The sequence below is a fragment of the Gigantopelta aegis genome, chromosome 9 (genome assembly GCF_016097555.1).
Source record: "Gigantopelta aegis isolate Gae_Host chromosome 9, Gae_host_genome, whole genome shotgun sequence".
NCBI lineage: Eukaryota > Metazoa > Mollusca > Gastropoda > Neomphalida > Peltospiridae > Gigantopelta > Gigantopelta aegis.
Window position 1 is genome coordinate 63046654 of NC_054707.1, and position 20993 is coordinate 63067646.

The window sequence follows — 20993 nt, forward strand, 5'->3', positions numbered from 1 at the left end:
TATATATATATATATATTACAAAATTCAAGGTCGCTGTCTTTGACACACACCTCAGCCTGTTTGTTTGTCTAAGACAGGGGCTAATGGTTAATGAGGTAAGAAATCATTGTAGTACTCAGTGGTAATAGCGTGTCGCCGAGCTGTTAAGCGACAGTCCCAAGTTATTAAACACGCCGGCGTAGTGTTTTACTATTGGGACCGGGTTTAATACACGTTTTTAAACACGCCGGCGTAGTGTTTTACTATTGGGACCGGGTTTGATACAAGTTTTTAAACACGCCGGCGTAGTGTTTTACTATTGGGACCGGGTTTAATACAAGTTTTTAAACACGCCAGCGTAGTGTTTTACTATTGGGACCGGGTTTGATACACGTTTTTAAACACGTCGGCGTAGTGTTTTACTATTGGGACCGGGTTTGATACACGTATTTAAACACGCCGGCGTAGTGTTTTACTATTGGGACCGGGTTTGATACATGAAATCAGACATTACTTAGATTTTATTCTTTAAATTATTCATTGCTGTATATCTCAAGTGTTTCTACACGAAATTTTTTTTTCATATTTTTAAAAACGCACGTGTCTCTGAGAAGCAAGACCGGCCTCGATGGCGTCGTGGTTAGGCCATCGATCTACAGGCTGGTAGGTACTGAGTTCGGATCCCAGTCGAGGCGTGGGATTTTTAATCCAGATACCGACTCCAAACCCTGAGTGAGTGCTCCGCAAGGCTCAATGGGTAGGTGTAAACCACTTGCACCGACCAATGATCCATAACTGGTTCAACAAAGGCCATGGTTTGTGCTATCCTGTCTGTGGGAAGGCAAATAAAAGATCCCTTGCTGCTAATCGGAAAGAGTAGCCCATGTAGTGGCGACAGCGGGTTTCCTCTCAAAATCTGTGTGGTCCTTAACCATATGTCTGACGCCATATAACCGTAAATAAAATGTGTTGAGTGCGTCGTTAAATAAAACATTTCTTTCTTCTTCTTTTTCTGAGAAGCAACGGTTATGGAGACGAGCTCTAATCTATTTTTAAGGATATTTCCCCCGTTCCAACGTCACAGACTCATATTTCACTGTATTGTAACTTTATCCAAATGTAATACAGGTTTTAGATTAACTAAACTTAGTGTCCAATTTCACGGGTTTAAGCAAAAGTCTTTAAAACTCATTCTGGATTGGAGCCGATATTAAGATGCGAACCCAGTACCTACCAGCCTTAAAGCTAATGGCTTTACCGCCAAGTGACACGTATTCTTTATTTATTGAACTGAGTCACTGAAATGATCACCAAACGGGCAGGATAGCCAATTACAGTGTTTATACGTTTGGGAATCCCCAATCTAACGACCTGCAACGAGATCGAAAAACCTGTCGAACTGCATCAATGTTTTTAATAAACTTTTATCAGTACTGCATCGATGTTTTTAATAGACTTTTATCAGAACCGCATAAATGTTTTTAATAGACTTTTATCAGAACTGCATCGTACAACACTATTAAGTGCGTCGCCAAAACGACGTATTCATTTATCTGTAAATAAATTTATAAAAGTGCAATAATATTTTGTCTATTTATATGATATAAAATATATAATAAGATATGATTTGATATATATGATATGATATGATATATAGAGGATAATAAACAAGTTAACAGTTGTTATAAAATTTATGTCCCGAGTGAAATAATTTTCAGTTGTTACGAGCTTTAGCCACTAAACCACTACACGAAACCACTAAACATTTTCAAAACTCTTTATTCTGCTAAACATTCTATAATGATATGATACGATACGATACGATACGATACGATATATATTCTGTCAAAAATGTGACCTTCTGTATATATGCGTATCTGATGTGAAACAATAAAATCAAGATATGACTCTACCTTTCTTTTTATTTTTACTCATCCTCAGAATGCATTGGCTTAAAGTTGCATTTTAAGGGTTGTCTACCATAAGTAGTTATTAATATCTCTTGGCGGTAGTAGATTCAGTGCTTGACACCCCTTGACGTTTTCAATGAACGCCCAGATACTCCCGGCTGATCATCGCCCCAGCCGCACCGCCTCGCTCTCCGTTCCGTCCCCTCCGCACCGTGCGCCGGCACCGTCCTCTCCATTCCGTCCCCTCCGCACCGTGCGCCGGTACCGTCCTCTCCATTCCGTCCCCTCCGCACCGTGCGCCGGTACCGTCCTCTAAGTTCCGTCCCCTCCGCACCGTCCACTCCATTCCGTCCCTTCCGCACCGTGCGCCGGGACCGTCCTCTCCGCACCGTGCGCCGGCACCGTCCTCTCCGCACCGTGCGCCGGCACCGTCCTCTCCATTCCGTCCCCTACGCACCGTGCGCCGGTACCGTCCTCTCCGTTCCGTCCTCTCCGTCCCCTCCGCACCGTGCATCGGCACCGTCCTCTCCATTCCGTCCCCTACGCACCGTGCGCCGGTACCGTCCTCTCCGTTCCGTCCTCTCCGTCCCCTCCGCACCGTGCATCGGCACCGTCCTCTCCATTCCGTCCCCTCCGCACCGTGCGCCGGCACCGTCCCTCCGCGCCGGCACCGTCCTCTCCATTCCGTCCCCTCCGCACCGTGCGCCGGCACCGTCCCCTCCGCGCCGGCACCGTCCTCTCCATTCCGTCCCCTCCGCACCGTGCGCCGGCACCGTCCCCTCCGCACCGTGCGCCGGCACCGTCCCCTCCGTGCCGGCACCGTCCTCTCCATTCCGTCCCCTCCGCACCGTGTGCCGGCACCGTCCCCTCCGCGCCGGCACCGTCCTCTCCATTCCGTCCCCTCCGCACCGTGCGCCGGCACCGTCCCCTCCGCGCCGGCACCGTCCTCTCCATTCCGTCCCCTCCGCACCGTGCGCCGGCACCGTCCCCTCCGCGCCGGCACCGTCCTCTCCATTCCGTCCCCTCCGCACCGTGCGCCGGCACCGTCCCCTCCGCGCCGGCACCGTCCTCTCCATTCCGTCCCCTCCGCACCGTGCGCCGGCACCGTCCCCTCCGCGCCGGCACCGTCCTCTCCATTCCGTCCCCTCCGCACCGTGCGCCGGCACCGTCCCCTCCGCACCGTGCGCCGGCACCGTCCCCTCCGCGCCGGCACCGTCCTCTCCATTCCGTCCCCTCCGCACCGTGCGCCGGCACCGTCCCCTCCGCGCCGGCACCGTCCTCTCCATTCCGTCCCCTCCGCACCGTGCGCCGGCACCGTCCCCTCCGCGCCGGCACCGTCCCCTCCGCGCCGGCACCGTCCTCTCCATTCCGTCCCCTCCGCACCGTGCGCCGGCACCGTCCCCTCCGCGCCGGCACCGTCCTCTCCATTCCGTCCCCTCCGCACCGTGCGCCGGCACCGTCCCCTCCGCGCCGGCACCGTCCTCTCCATTCCGTCCCCTCCGCACCGTGCGCCGGCACCGTCCTCTCCGTTCCGTCCCCTCCGCGCCGTTCTCTCCGTCACGCTGCGCGCCGTTTACCTCCTCCGCCGTCACACCCATCGAGCCGCGCCTCCCCTCATTTTTTTTTTTTTTTTTTTTAACACATGTTAGGGTCTATGTCCAAACTGTCTTATGACACAAATATGTGTATGAGTGCGTGCGTGCGTGCTTGTATATATGTATGTATGTATGGATGTACGCGTGCGTGTGTGTGTCTTTAAGCAATATATTACTTCTGTTGTTTTTTTATATCGAAATAATCTGTTAAAAACCCATACACTAATATTGTATCATAACAGAAACATTCAGAAACAGAAACATACAGTGCAACGTAACACTCGGTTTTTTTTTCTCTCCACTGATAAGATGGGGGGGGGGGGGGGGGGGGGGGTTAGAGTTGCAAATGGGCAGAATTTTGAAAATAGCAATTAGTAAAAAAGTTAATATAATTTTTTTTTAAAAGCAAAAAAAGAAGAAGTTATAAACCAAAAATAAAAAGAATTGACTGCTCGGTCGAATATTTATATAATTTGGAACATTTTAGAAGGACAGTCCAAAAATAAATAAGAGAAAGAAGAGAGGATCGGACTATTTAATAATATTAAATAAAGAAAGTAATTTCGACATAAACTTTTAAATGAAGGTGTTAGTGTTGAAAATGGGCAGAATTTTGAAAATAGCAATTAGTAAAAAGGTTAATAGAATAATTAAAAAAAAAATAATAACAATAAAAAAAAATTACAAGCCAAAAATAAAAAGAATTGACTGCTCGGCCGAATATTTATATAATTTGGAGCATTTTAGAAGGACAGTCCAAAAATAAATAAGAGAAAGAAGAGAGGATCGGACTATTTAATAATATTTAAAAGAAAAGTAATTTCGACATAAAATTTTGAACGAAGGTCTAAATGTTTAAAGTCCAATCTATATGTCCACGTGAGTGGCCTCGTTAAGGCCGTTAGGGTGTGGAGGTTGGCCTACGGCGAACTGATGAGCGGCGAGGATGGTTATAACACTCCGGTAGTCGTTGCCGAAAAGGGCCTTGACGATCCTGTGGATGGTGTGGCTATCCATCTCTCTAACTAGGACCGCTTGTCGATAGACTCCTTCTCGGCGCTGAGTTAGTACCAACCCCGTCTTGCCGGCTGTAGACTTGATGGTGTGTAGCTCGTAAGCGCTTCCATCAGGCAGTTTTTTCAGCTCTGGTTCCACTAGTCCGCCCATCAGTGATGCCGGATCCGAGGTGTCCCCCTGCACGAACTTCAGGAAGCCGGACCTGATTTTCCCGATCTGAACTTTCCAGACGGCTTCCGAGTCGGAGGGGGACGGTGCCTGTGAAGGTGGAGGTATTGCCTTGTCAGGCTGGTCGCTCGGCTGAGCGACGGCCTTCGTCTTCGCAACGGCTCCTGCCCGGACCGCCGCCTTCCGAACTGGCAAGACTGGTGACAGTGGCCAGTTACGTGTAGGCGGTGGCGTAGAGGGAGATGGAGGTCCGTCTGCGGGCGTCTCGCACATCGGCACGTTGAGAGCATCCCTCGGTGTTGACGGCGGGTCCGGATGAGCTGGTCCTTTCGTCTTGGGCCGAGCCGGGGGCGGCGACGCAGAAGGGACCGCCGCTGGCGGTTGAGCCGCCAGTTTTGTTCCCCCCTGAGCCGCTCCTGGCGCACGTTTCTTCTTCCTCCGTTCTCTTCCCTTCCTCTTCTGCGAGTCCGAGTCGCCGTAAACCAAAGTCACGGTTGCCCGTGACCCGGTGTACGCGACGCGAAACTCCAGCAGTGATCCAAAGCTTGCAATCAATCCCCCCAGGTGGGGTGGCAAGTCGAGAGCACAGGCGACAGCGTGCAGCTTCATCGAGAGTTAGCTTGGAAGTGTTTCGTCTTGAAAAGAATTTTATATAAATTTTTATATTGCAATTAGTTTCCGGCATACTTCGTAATTCACCCGAATCATTTCGTATACCCTCGGCATAATCCCGATGTTTTCAAATTCTTTTCAAATCACTAGCATGATTTTGCAAGTAAGGTTTTGATTGGTCGAATAAAAGGTCAACTGGACATGAGCTTCAACGGGATGCTATTAGATCCACATGTAATAGTGGAGCTAATTTTAATTAGATTGCAATTTAAACGCATGTATCATACATTTCAGATTATTGCACAAAAAGAAGGTAGTTATACCCCATCTTCGGAATCACTGGACAAGCCCTTTTAAAAGGTATCAATTCTAAAAATATATATATATTTCATCAGTTCTAAATTTAACACTGATACCATTTCCATACACCTCATATAGGGGCGGGGCCTCGTGACGTCAGAAATTACATCACCCACTACTGCGCGGTATGGAGGCCATCTTGTTTCATCATTTCTTAAAATAGACCATAACTCATATACGCTATACGGGGAGGGGGTATTACAACTGATATTATACAATGTACTAATACATTGTATTGCCGTTTCCGATAAAACAATTTACGAAGTCCGGATTATATCAGATAAATTACAAGCTACTTGTAATAAAAGTAACTGAACTGTAGAACATTAGGTAAAAACAACCAGTAAACCAGGTTAGATTGAAATGGCCGTTTTATTAAAAACGACATAAAATTATAACATCACATCACATTATGTAATAGTAAACACCTGACAAAAGTAGGTGTTCAGGAAAGTGAAATGACATAGTAACATTACATAATAAATGCGAAAAGCACTGTTGTAGGTGGGGGAAATCCGCCACCTTGCTAGATAAGCTACTGCCAGCCGGCAATAGCTGAAACTAGCAACCCCCACCCACAGCAGTTTGACTGACTTAAAAGGCCATATCAGCCTAACCTGAATCGAAACACCCATCAGAATAAAAATACGATACAATGATCCACGACAGCACTGGGTTTATTAAAGCTATTAATAATAGTAAGTACATACAATCTAGGGTTGATTCACAAGAACCTTTAAATACACACTTCCCTTTTACAATAATCTACGAGAATGCCATGCATCCGACGCAGTTTTTTGTATTGAGGTGTGAGAATGCATGTTTTATCAACACATTTTTATTTTTATGTAAGAAGCTACGAGAATGCCATGCATTCGACGCAGTAAGTTAGTTTTAGCTATTAAAGTAAGAAAATCCCATGCATTCAACTCAGTAAAAGTAGGATTTCCATACAGTAAGCCACAAGAATGCCATGCATCCGATGCCAATGCCTGTATGATAGTAGTGTAAACTGTAATTCACCATAATTCGAAAGATGGGATTCTAATCTATCGCTTAAACGCGTTAGAATTCCACCTGCCCATAGCTTGTATCTCTGCCTCTGATACCCCTTGACTAGCAGCAGTGCTAGCAGCACCTATTCTAAAACTGTGACTTTTGTAATGTTCGGACCTATATCCTGCTGCAAGCAATGCATTTTTCAATATATTGCAAAAATATCTGTAAGAAACCGTAGATCCTCCCGGGAATACAAAAATACAACCCGGAGAAGAACCTCGAAGATGTAGATACCTGTATAAAGTATGTACTGGGCAAAATTCCTCTATCGCTTGAGCATTAAGAGATAGGGTAATTGGGGCAGTGTGATAATGACCCTTGAAAGAGTGAAAACTTATCTCCACTCTGGAAGGATTTTGCAAACCCTTTTTGAAGAATTGCACATTCTTTGTCTGTAGAATATTCCTACTGTTTCCACTGTAGGTGATTTCCCCAATGCGCAAAAATGCACGAAAAGCAAGTAAAAACATTGACCGGAACATAAGTTTGTTGTATCTTGTTGGACAAACTTCATCCAGAGCATTTATAATTTAATACAATATATGTTTTGTCAGTGGGCTCCTGAAATCGTGTCTTTTATTTATTTTCTTTAATCCTGCTAGCATTTTCCGAATAATGAAAAACTGTGTGGGATCTTTAAAGGCCCCCAACTTATGTATATATCCTATAGCTGACATATAAGTTGTGATGGTTGAACTAGCAAAGCCAATGTCCACCATGTGGGCAATGAATAATGCCACTGTATGTACACTAATTGGCATGGAGCACTGCATATGCAACGTTGTGTGTATGAATTGTAGCAAACTGAATGCTCTACGATATAACTGTTTAGACTTATCAGTTAGTGCTGCATCAATGAGTCGAAGGACTGTCTCGTTTAAATGCGCAATAACTGCTGTGGAACTGTGGTTGGAATTCTGTCCATCTGTGGGGCTACTTGGTGAAAGTATGCCACCTGTAAATGAGACAGGTAATCAGCCAGTACATTTAGTTTTCCTGGTATATGTTTGGCTCTAAAATGAATATTGAATCTCAAGGCTGCTAATACCAATCTCCTGACAAGACCCATCATTACGATATTGGGCGATGTTTGTTTTATTACCCAGTTGCTGTCCCCAGTGTTCCAAAGCTAGAACATTGTTCATGGAGTGCTTGAGCTAGTTCCTGGAGATTCTGCACTGGGGGTTCCGTGGCTTTCACTCTGCGACCCAAAATATCCCACAAATGTTCGATAGGGTTAAGATCAGGACTCCTCGCTGACCAAGGCATCTGCTCAATGGCATTTCTCTGCAAATGTTTGAGCACTGCCTGCGCTATGTGTGGCCTGGCATTATCATCCATGAATATGGGACGCGTGGCACGTGCATGGTTATCAAAATGTGGAATAACTTCGGTATCCAAAATGTCTGTTTAATAAATCTGTCCATTAAGGTTTCCACTCAAAACTACCTCGTCCTGGATGTTGTGCTGGTCAAATGCAGTTCCTCTGTCTCCATATTCGCGTTCTGCAATCAATCGTTTTCAACAGGAATCGGCATTCGTCGGACCAGTGAACCTTGCGCCATGTTCTGATGTTCCATGCCGCTCTGGCATTACACCACAGAAGACGTTCATGTTTGGGTCTTGGAGTCAGCAGAGGTCTGGTGATAGGTCGACGTGACCTCATTCCAGCAGCATGGAGCCTTCTTCTGACCGTGCTGGTGAATATCCGGTTATATGGTATCCATAGTTCACGGAGGATGGTTGCATTGGTGAAGGGTCTTTGTCTTGCTATAATACCTGATTCATATTACCAGCCTTTTCGTAGCTGAAAGAGGCTCGTGGAGAACGGTCTTTTTACTTATAAGTGGACCTACAAATCCCAAGACATATTCTAGCTTCTCGGGAGACATACAAAAGTACTGATGATATTTATCGCTATCAAATTGAAGCTCCCGCACTAGATTACGGAAAGCACCCTGCCACAATCTCCTAATTTGTTCATGTTCCCAAAATCTGTGTGTCCTTTTCACGGGTGTTAGCTCGTGTCTCCTATAGTCCGTTCCGTCCTACAATTTATTTATTTTTTTTGTAAATAATTTCAGTTTGATTTAATTTAAGAAGAAACGTGTTTTGGAAATAACAAACAACCTAACTATTTCTGAATGAAAAATATTATTGGTAGTAAATTTTATGGCAGAGATGAATTTTACTTGTAGAATGCAGGACAGTTTGATATCCTGTTTGTCTGTGCATATGCGTGCACAAGTATTACATGTTTTGCACCCAGTTCCAAATGTGAAATGTTTATATGCATTAAAGTTTATCTTATCTTATTTTGACATCTAGTTTTCCACTAAAACCTTTGCTTTTAGCCCTCGATCTCAGCCAGGCCCCACCCCCCTCAATGTCTACTTGCTTCCGCCGTGCCAGATTCGTAGTAAATTACATAGTATGAAAAAATAGCGTCCCCTGTGGGAATTTCTATAAGTAATAGTTCAAATCTCGATTTGATCAAATGTTTTTCTGTAGAAGTTTCATTAGTAATGCATCTTCCTCATTAACAATGACATGTTTTAGTTTGCAGTAACATTAAACGTTACTAATCTCCGAACAAAACAGCAAAGTGACGTCATTCGAATACTTTTTGTGATGCTGGTTGCTGCCTGCTTCATGGCCGACGTAATATGCACGTGCAATTCCGGTACCAATATACACGTTCGCATTGCACGAGCTGAACAAGTACATTTCACCGAGAACATGTTTTATCCATAAGAACATGTTTTATCCATAAAAACGTTAATAATCTCATAACAACATGTTTTATCCATAAAAATGTTAATAATCTCTGAACAAAACAGCAAAGTGACGTCATTCGAATACCGATGTCATTCAAAAAAAAAAAAAAAAAAAAAAAAAAAAAAATACCGCGCCAGTTTGGCATGGCATGCGATGATATATGATGGAAAGCAAAGCAAAGCAAAGCAAAAACAAAGCAAAAATAATGCAATGCAATTTTAAACAATACAGAACAATATACCATAAGGATTCAAGCACATTGTCCTGGGACACAGCTAACATAATGTGCCCAGAACAGAGATTAATTATTGTTAGTGGTTAATACAACTCTACACTATACATGACAAAACAAGACATACCAAATACAAATATCGTACAGTATTATTTGTTCAGAACTCCTTATATAACAGAGATGTATTACCAAGTTACTAAACAAATTTAGAAAGTGAAATAAATATATATAAAAACAAAAACAAAATATTAACTTAAAATGGACGGATGGACAAATGAACGAACTAATATATTAATGTATATAGCATTAAGAAAATAAAATAAAAATAAATAGCAATTTGTGATGACAGTTTAGAAGACAAAAATCATTCTGTGTATTTAGAAAAGAAAATCCAATATTAATCTATATAGCTGGGGCACTATTGAACGTTGCGAGAGTCCTATTGATTTTGTCCATATCAAATATGACAAAACGTATGGATCGACCTGTCTTGTGGTGTTTCATTAACCTCGAGGTGATCGTCCAATAAGATTTCAGGAATGTGGCTAACCCGTATCATGCTCCCTGGAAACAAATGCGCTCTTTGTGTTCCGCTGCAAAACGTTCACCCCGCTATTTCCAGTGGAAGGTACACCATCGGAAGTTAGGGGTACGGAGGCTGCGAATACACACCCTTTCGATAATTATTTTTCTTTACAAAATATTAACCATAAAATGTACTCCTTTCAAAAGCACTTAATAACGTCCATTTGGGTATTTCGGTGATTTCAGTTATTTGTATAATTGTTTTATTTTATACTTATGTTCGTCCTTATATCCAATTAAAATACAAGCAGGCGGTCCTGGGCACACACCTCAGCTATATTTGGTTATTTGTCTAGTACAGGTAGTTAATGGTTAAATGGTTAGTGGGTAGTGTTAGAGCCCTCGCCTAATACGCAGTCGGTTTGGGACCTATCCCCGTCGGCAGGCTCATTGGGTTATTTTTCGTTCCAGCCAGTGCACGCCGACTTCTAAATCAAAGGCCGTGGTGTGTGCTATCATGTCTGGTATGGCGCCTATAAAAAAGTCCTTGCTACTAATGAAAATGTAGAGTGTTTTCTGTCTAAGACTCTCTGTAAAAATTATCAAATGTTTGACATCCAATAGCCGATGATGAATAAATCAGTGTGCGCTAATGGTGTCGTCAGATGGCTCGTTGTTAGTGAGAAAGCATTCTACCTATTGAGTCCTTAACCTCACTCTGTTTGGGAGACGATATCGGAATGCCAATCAAGTACCTACCGAGGTCGGCAGTATATTTGAGAGACGCCGATTTAAATTTAGACAAGTAACTAAGCATTAACTGAGGTCGACGTTACATTGGGAAGCAACTTCCGGCAGCATACAGATTTAAACATTTGTTAAAATCAAACATTTAGAAGAAGGCACACAAACATCAAGTCACTGTGATTTTCATTTCATTTAAAAGGAGAGGAAAGAAGTTATTGCGTAATGGCTAGCCACTGTGACTCCAGGATGTTTTAAAATACGACTGGGCATCTAACAGTCACAGTTATCATTGCGACACTTGGTTCAGGTACGCTACTCCCACCGATTTGCAGAAATTGGTGTTTTATTATTATTATTATTATTGGAGGGCATATATATGTGATTTGGAAATAACAAGACATTTAGCTTATATTGAAGTGGGGGCAAAAGACCGACATTTGATGTGCCAGGCTTACATTATTTGTTGGGACGGGAATAGCACCTTTGTTATGCCAATGGAAAAACAAACAGCGACAAATGGCATGGTCTTGGCTTTGGTTTGTCAGTTGTAAAACACGTGTTATATACCAGTCGTAGAGCACTGGCTGAAACGTGAAGTAACACGGTATTGTAGTATTCCACTCTTATAGCGTTTGTTCGAGCGCCCTTGCTTGTGCTGTTCCTCGTTGTGGTGCTGGGGTCAGTGTCATAGCGAGAGGGGGGTGGGGGGTGGGGGGTGTCACGCACGCAGGCCATCCCCAATCAAACCTTTATATATATATATATATATATAAAATCATACATACATACATATGCCCCCCCCCCCCCCCCCCCCACACACACACACACAATATAAAATCCTGGCTACGCAAGTGGCTGCGGTGGCAACGTTCTCATGAGTTTCTTCAAGAGTGGCGAATACAGCACATATTCGGTATCTCTTGGAAATTTTAAAACAAGTTCTAATACCATCTTTGATAATATTTTCAAATAAGTTTTTCGTGTTATGCAATATTGGTTTGTTTACCACGGGTCCATACACGGTTTCCATCGTTTGACCATATGTAGTTGCTTTTGTCATTTCGAAGATTTTTCTTTTGGTATGTTGTTTACCTTTCGAACCTTATATACTCTGTCAAAAAAGAAACGCATTGGTGATAGGGAAAGAAGAAAAGTGTTTGATTTTTACAAAATATCGGGGTTTTTTTGTACAATATTGCTGAATGACAATGTTTGTTAATGTTTAAAGCTGCAATTCTCGCAATGATACCTCATTTCCATTTCTACGTAGACGAGTTAGAAGATGCCAAGACTAAGCCTGCCGAATCGAAACATTACAATAGGCCGCCTCCAGTTAGGTGAATCGCAGTCAGCAGTTGCACGCCACATGAACGTCCATCAGAACACCATTTCACGTCTCTGGGGCAGGTACCAGCAGTTTCAGTCAGCTGCAGACCGGCCCAGAAATGGAAGACCTCGCATAACAATTGCAGCAGATCGCTACATCCGCGTTCTGCACTTGCGTCACCAAACTGCCACAGCAACGAACACTGCTGGACGCATACCTGGTTTGAGAAGGGTGTCTGCACAGTCCATTCGGAACCGACTTCGAGAAGCTGGTTTACGGGCTTGGAGACCGTGTGTTGGCCTCGTCCTGCGACGTCAACATCGACATTTACGTGTTCGCTGGTGCACGAATGTACATGGGTGGAACTTGGGAAAGTGGCGGCGAGTATGGTTCAGCGACGAGTCATGTTTCCTTCTACAGCGACGTGATGGACAACAACGTGTTTACAGACGCCGCAATGAACGTTTTGCCAACAACTGCGTCGCCCAAGTTGACAGATTTGGTTGAGGGAGTGTCATGATGTGGGGAGCCATCTCATACACCGGCAGAAGTGAACTTGTGTTCGTACAAGGCAATCTCACAGCTGTACGCTACCGGCATGAAATTCTTCGCCGTCACATGCTTCCCATTTTGGATCGACAGAGAGAACTCTTTCAGCAGGACAATTCCAGGCCGCATACGGCACGTGTAACAATGGATTTCCTACAGAATGAGAACATTAATGTGCTGCCATGGCCATCAAGATCGCCAGATCTCAACCCCACTGAACATCTATGGGATGAACTGGACAGACGTGTACGCCAGCGTGACCGGGGCCTCAGACGGTTCCGCAACTGCCACATGCACTGCAGGAAGAATGGGCTAGGATTCCACGTGCCCGGATTCAGAGACTCATTCAGTTTATGCCAAGATGTCGCGCAGTAATCGCTGCTGCTGGTGGTCACACAAGGTACTGATTTGAGCGCCCTCGTGCGACGTTGTTTGGTGATACTGTGATACGATCATAAATAACGAAATTATGCCACTTTGTATTAAAGAGATAATTCCATGAATATTTCGCCTATGCGTTTCTTTTTTGACAGAGTATACTTTCAAATGTTTTATCTTTTTTTTCTTTTCTTTTTAATTCTGTCCACCATCAGTTTGTTTACCACAGATCCATATAATCTGACCATAGAGTTTATTTTGGTCTTTTTGAAGACTTTTGTTTTAAATTATTTAATGTTAATATGCTTCATTGTGTCTGTCACAAATGTGACTCTTTCACTGATGTCTACACTATTTTTATTAATAATTTTAAAATTTTGCATTGATGTAGATCATCATGTAACATAATTTGACACACAATGTGGTGTTTTGGGTGTTGGGGGTGTCGTTAAATATTCATCCATTCCATTCCATTCATTGTTCGAGCAGGAAATAACATGACATTGGTATAACAGCTGTAGAACACTTCTTGAAACTAAAAAATAACCCATTTTAATATGACCGTCGCAGAGCACCTGTTGATCCGCGAATTTTAATACGTGTCGTATTCCAGTCTGTCACGGGGATCCTATAATACCAGTAACTGAATAAAACACGATTATCCAAATATCTCTCCTAACTGTATATCTATTAGATCTCTCTGTAACGGGCAGTTATACCCGCGTGGTTCGTCTAGGTATGATCAAAGATAATATCTTATATAAAGTATATATAATATAGCACGTTTAGTTCACTAGAAAACACAACAAAAACACAATACACTTTGGAATCTGTATTAACCTACGCTGACAAATGTACTGCCGCAGTAGTTAATTAACAACAACAAATAATAACAACCCAGAACTAATCACTTAATTAGTTAATCTCTAGGTGTCTAGTTTACACAATATGCTAATCACTTCACCGTGACACAACACCCACGCGTGTGATAATTGAGAAACGCTTCCAGGAGAACTTAATTAATAAAGGAATTACAACTCTATTCCTAACTGGTTAATTTTTAATTAACCCTTAACTACTCATTCAGTAACGTGTGATAATTGAGAAACGCTGCCAGGGGAACTTAATTAATAAAGGAATTACAACTCTATTCCTAAGTGGTTAATTTTTAATTAACCCTTAACTACTCATTCAGTAACGTGTGATAATTGAGAAACGCTGATGGGGAACTTAATTAATAAAGGAATTACAACTCTATTCCTAACTGGTTAATTGTTAATTAACCCTTAACTACTCATTCAGTAACCTTGTAACACAGAATTAATACTGGTACCTATCACAATAAAGACAATAACCTACAGTTTACCTAGGTCCTCTAGGATGACTGGATAAGCTTTATATATATAGAACAGTGAGCCTACAGTTTACTGCGTCAGATTACCGGCAGCACCGTCTAAATAATATTGGTATAATACAGTATTAAAACATTTAAAGTCGCATCAATCACATCAAGGTTATACACAGAGCAGAAAAATATATTTACCACGCCCGGACTGAACTTATATATTTCGTTCAGTGGACGACGTCCGTTTCCCCTGCAGCCTTCCTATGTTTCTCCCCGGTATCTCTAAAACCCTAGCTATTTATCATAAAAGCCGAATATCGCCTGGAAGTACATCGCGGTACCTCACGTATCATGAGATATTTCCTCAACTCCCAGAGACGCATTTTTCTCTTAGAAGACCAGACTGGATGTCGCCATTCCGCGAGCAATCCCCTGGTCATAAACAGCACTACCGGAGTTATTACGTAACTACTGGCCAAATGGCCTCCACATCTGGGCTGGGTGTGTATTGGAACAGCTCGACCACCGTCGCGCAGCGGAGGTATTACGTAACAAGGTGCCCATCTGGGCTTAAGTGCATATTGGGACTGCACACGGCCCTCTAAAACAATTAATATCGAAACAGGCGAAAAGAAAATTAAGAGCATGTTCCGTCACACAATCACGGAAACTTCAAATAGTGCGTAGAACGACCCAATTGGTTCCGTCGTTTACAGCAAAACCTCTAATAACAAAAGGTCGGATCAATACGAAACATGAGAGCTTAGGGACACTTAGCGTAGACGTGTTGCGTAACATAGCGTAAAGAACCAATCAAGCTACGGCTACCAGTAGATAACATGTGAGTTATTAGCAGACGGTCCGCTCTAGGAATTCGTCTTCCGGTCAGATATAAAAGGCTAATTGATTGGACGGCCACATAATCGAAAATTATATGCACGAGATACGTCATCAGCTATGCGATTTATGCACTTCCTTTATTGCCAAACGAAGTAAGAGGAAAAACCCCACAGCAGACTGGAAATAGAACACGTACAGCGAACAATGATGTTAGTAATGAATTTGTGCTAGATTAATGCAAGAAATCAAACCGATTAGTATGTGACAAATTTAGTGTGAAATCAACGGAAATACGTATTAACTTATTAATCACCCATTTCCCCCCAAAATGTAGACCTATAGCCGGACGCATATTTGTCATTTTTAGATTATACTGAGTCCATTTATTATACAAGACACAGACACACACACACACACACACAGAGAGAGAGAGAGAGAGAGAGAGAGAGAGAGAGAGAGAGAGAGAGAGAGAGAGAGAGAGAGAGAGAGAGAGAGAGAGAGAGAGAGAGAGAGAGAGAGAGAGACAAATAGGTACATATATACATAATATGCAAATGCTAATAGCCAATAAGATATACTTAAATCTGAATAGGATAGGAGACAAAAGTTCCCGTTCTCTCACAAAAGCGATTTCGTTGGAAATATATGGCGAAACGGTTTCAGACCAGCTAATTTTGCTCGGGTATCTCTATAATTATTGCCCTAATTTGAGGATTTTCTCTAGCACTGTCTCGTTTGCTTATGTGAGTACCAGTCAAATTGTACGCAAGCGCCTACCAGAGTCCAGAGTTGAGTTCAGCCAAACCGAGCAGAAAAAATGTCCGCTAGACTGGTTTATGCGCTTCACGGGAAACCAAATGGCCACGTCGGGAACCAGTCAAATAAGTAGTTAGTGAACCTTCGCGAAACGTTAGCTGGCTGAACTTTGGGCTGAAAAGTGAACATGCCACTCATAACTATGAGCGACATCGTGGTAGCCTGTGGGAGTATTGCATGTTATCATAAGCGTACGAGACGGGGCTGCAGCAAATCTTCAAATACGGAAGAAAAAAAACACGATAGAGATTTTCAGGCAAAAAGAGGTGGTCTGAAACCTTTTAACCATGTATTCCCATCAGTCTACCCACAACACTTATTAAACCCTTATTAAACAATATGTGTATACATATGCATGTGCGTGTGTGTGTATGAGAGAGAGAGAGAGAGAGAGAGAGAGAGAGAGAGAGAGAGAGAGAGAGAGAGAGAGAGAGAGAGAGAGAGAGAGAGAGACAGACAGACAGACAGACAGACACGGACGTGTGGAGTAACGGGTGAAGCCGAAGATAGACGGAAGTCTACCCACAATATTAGTTGCGTAGTGTTTCATTTGTAACAGTAGATAGCTTTTTGGCAGTAATAGTGATACGAATAAACATTGTTATCAAGATTTGGGCATTTTCGTTTAATTCGGGGGGGGGGGGGGGGAAGCAGCCTGGACCCTACTAAAACGGAAGTCCGTACGCCTATGCATGTTATGCGTATGCTGGTTACACTGACGTCTTCTGTTAAAACATTCTATCTCATTGCAGATATTCTAGAGGAATTCCGTTTACTACAGAGGAGATTCTACATATACTTTAATTAAATTAATGTCTTTCGATCACCACCCCTCAATCAATCACCCCGCCAAAGAGAAGTGACGTGTATTCAAAGTGGTGGAAATCAACAACAGCTGGCCTCGACGACACTATTTGTGATGCGAGACCCGCTGACAACACCAGAACTGATGACCATTTCGCCCCTCTGTAATTTGTCACAGGAAAGGCCAGTTCCATAAAAAAAAAATCACATGGGGGTGGTGGTGAGTGAAGGGGGATAGGCCTTTGCTAACACTCCATCACATAAAACAGAGAGTTTAGCATGTTTGGATCTACTGATGGAAAGCAGCGTGAAATCGAACAGGGGTAGAAACAGGCAGGGGCGGATATAGGATTTTTCTAGGAAGAGGTGCACCGTTTTAAAATGGCACATGGTATGTCATAGGTGATTTTACAACTGGAAGCCCAAATGGCATTCATAATAAACAGCAAAACAATTTTCTAAAGTCGAACTTTCATGATCCTCATAATAAAATATTACATTTGAATGTGTCAAAACAAAAGTAGATTACATGGTTTATGCATTATTTTGATTCATATTTCTCGCTCCAGCCAGTGCACCACGACTGGTAAATCAAAGGCCGTGGTATGTGCTATCCTGTCTATGGGATGGTGCATATAAAAGATCCCTTGCTGCTAATCGAAAAGAGTAGCCCATGAAGTGGCGACAGCGGGTTTACTCTCTCAATATCTGTGTGGTCCTTAACCATATGTCTCACGCCATATAACCGTAAATAACGTGTTGAGTACTACCACATTGATATCATTACCGTCACTCTTAATTTATTATATATATTTTTTCATTTATGATTTTTTCATTAAAACTAATATTTGTTCAAAACATTGCTGATGTCGTTCTTTATGTGGAAAATGCACAATTAATGTCTTACTTTTCATTATTTATTCAAAATGTGTACATATGTTTTATACCTGGGCATAAAACATCACCGTTTTGCTTTAAGAAACAATTCAAATGCAACATTCTATTTTTATGTTTTATCTTTAACGAAATGCAACAAATGGGACCTAAAATATAACATTGCCAATAATTTCATATAATGGTAAAGTGAAAATTTATATCTTTTTCAGAAATAGCTGCATGTTTGGTAATGCCACACTGTTACGGTAATGACAGTACAGTTTTTAACATCAGTAAACATCTCAATGTATCTATTCAAATGGTTATTAATATTTTCTTGGTTGTTTACATACGTTCGTGTGTTAACAATGTTAAGACATACGACTGACGGCTCCTAGGTGATGACCAGATCACCAATGCCATACATCCAATGAAGAACAACACAGTGGAAACCTGACAATCATGTGTCTGTGACGCGTAAGTTAGCTACAAGTGCAACGGCTGTAAATAACTTTTAATGGGAAAAGATGTTAAAATTTGCTTAAAACCTGGTTTTTGAGGATATGTAAGAAATAGAATAATACATTCATGTCCGTTAGATACCATTTATCTCACAACTCGTTGTTTAATAACGTATCAAACTCTCTTTCGCTCGTTAGATACAATTTAAAAGAACTCGTGAGATAAATGGTATCTAACAGCCACTCGTGTATTATTCTCTCTCTCTCTATATAATCTTGTTAAGTTATGTGTACTAGATTTACACTTTTGGTAGAATTATGTGGTACTGTATATGATACCGTTGATGCAATAATATCCATTAATCATCAATGGGTTTTTTCCTACAGGTATACAGTATATAACAACTGATGAAACTACAAAAACATTATACACAATACATTAAATCACAAGCAGCACACAACTGTCATAACCAATAATTAAAATTGATAAATTCAACCAACACTTTGAAATTACATCACTAGCAGCTAACACAGCTATATTTATTTAACTTCATACAAAATATTAAAAGTGATATGTTCAAACATACACACACATGCACTTTAAATCTTAACCTTAGAACAGCAGGAAAAACGTAATAATAAATCCTAAAGTTATATTACTCAAGGTATCGTTAGTATTCTTTTCAGTATAAAAAGGTGAAGCTGCTTTACATGTGACTTGTTATTGGTAACAGTAACCCAATTTTATTTTTATATTATGTTTTATTATTATTATTAATTAAAGCACATATTGCTTAGGTAAAATTGGCCACACAAGTATCCTTACCCCTCCCTCCACCACCCCTCCCGTCCCGGAACCGGTCCCTGGCGATGTCAGAGGTCGGATCCGAGGTGGGCGTGTCTGAACCTACTTCTGGATGTGGGCACGTAAAAGAAGTTCCCATACCAATAGTATTGGTAAAGCGCTCGCTCGGTGCGCCGTCGGTTTGGAATCGATCCCTGTCGGTGGGCCCATTTGGCTATTTCCCGTTCCGCCAGTACACTACAACTGGTATATCAAAGGCCGTGGTATGTGCTATCCTGCTTGTGGGGTAGTGTATATAAAAGATCCCTTGCTACTAATAGAAAAATGTAGCGGGTTTCATCTCTAAGATTATGTCAAAATGACCATGTCTTTTTTCGTAATGTATCATCAAAAGTCTCCAAGACTTTGTTTCCGAGACCTGTCACTGGAGCTAGGGCAGTATGATATTATGTGGAATAAAGAGAACATTGAAGTATTAGCCGGACTTTGGCAGGAAACACCTTGCTTGTGAAACGCCAAAAGCAATATATACAACCGAGTCATCCACATATTACACTTTGTGAGACATACACTGTTGATAACAAGTTTTTCATTCTTTTAAATTTTTAGCTGTTAACTTATTTATTTCACTGTTAAATATGGTCTGTATTAATGTAATTATTTTATTCAACACTTTATAAACTGTTAATAATACAGTTGCATGCTTTTCTGTCATTGTGCAAAGAAACAAAGTCTCTCAAAATAAAATAAGTGTATCGTCAAAAGTTTTAGAAACAGTATCGGGGACTTTGTAGATGTATCATGGGCACATTCAAATGCACATTTATATACATTTCTGCGGACGCCCCTGAATATGATGATTTAACGTGCACGTTCAGAGCAGGGCGATGTAGCGCACGCCTGTCTTGGGCGCAATTTCTGGCGTGAGGAGAGATGGGAATGCATAGCATACAGCACTACCTTTCATACACCAGTCAAGGGGTATTGCAGCTTGGTCAGAAAACCTAACGATACCTCAGACCTCAGCCAAACGTCAGAACCGTAGCCAGCTGGTGTTACTAAGGGTGTAATTCAATTTTTGATGGGGATGGCACACTTGGTCAAGGCACGCACACAAATCTAGAAGATTCTAGGGGATAATTGTTTTTGAGGGTGGGGTGGGGCGGGCGCAACAGGTCTACCAAGCACTCTGAAAGACAGCCATAAGACATCTTCTCAAGAAGAGGGTCCTATCTGTATGGAACCATGGCTTACGACTGTGACCCCGGGCCTACAAAACGGTATTATCTGTAATATAATTCGCAAGGCCTTTTTTAATAGTTCCTAATCCTTCTGATCGCTTCTCATCCTTTGATCTACACGGCCAACTGCCGACTGCCAACTTTATCCGATGCCGCACCTAGCAAGGCTCTTTTTACGCGAATGTCAAGTGGACTACCGTACGGACTATTATGCCAAATATTGCGTACAAAGATGGATTCCTTAAATACAATCTCCATTGACGCCGCCACCTTTGTGATCATCGCGGCTGTGTATATACTATATAGCCTCGGCGAATGAAGGCTGGCTACTTTCACGGCGGTCGTAGATTTTAGGGAAAGCCTAGTGTAAGGCCAACACAACCCATTTAAACTTTCCCATGCGAAGTACGGGTTAGGCTACATCTATTATACACTGACACACAATGAAAACGCAAAACAGATATTTTTCAATATTTTGTTATGATTAATGAAAAATATATTTATTGGACTTAAAATAACAATTTATGAGAGGAAGATGGTGGATGATTACCATTCTGGAGAGAAAACT

The 20993-nt window shown here is 42.2% G+C and overlaps 1 protein-coding gene across 1 annotated transcript; it reads right to left on the reverse strand.

Annotated features, from left to right (window-relative positions):
• Nucleotides 1-2339: 2339 nt before the first annotated feature.
• Nucleotides 2340-3488, reverse strand: LOC121381691 (PE-PGRS family protein PE_PGRS16-like). Its single transcript, XM_041511035.1, has one exon. It carries the CDS (start codon nt 3486-3488, stop codon nt 2340-2342), a length of 1149 nt encoding a protein of 382 aa, XP_041366969.1.
• Between the last annotated feature and the right edge of the window lie 17505 nt (nt 3489-20993).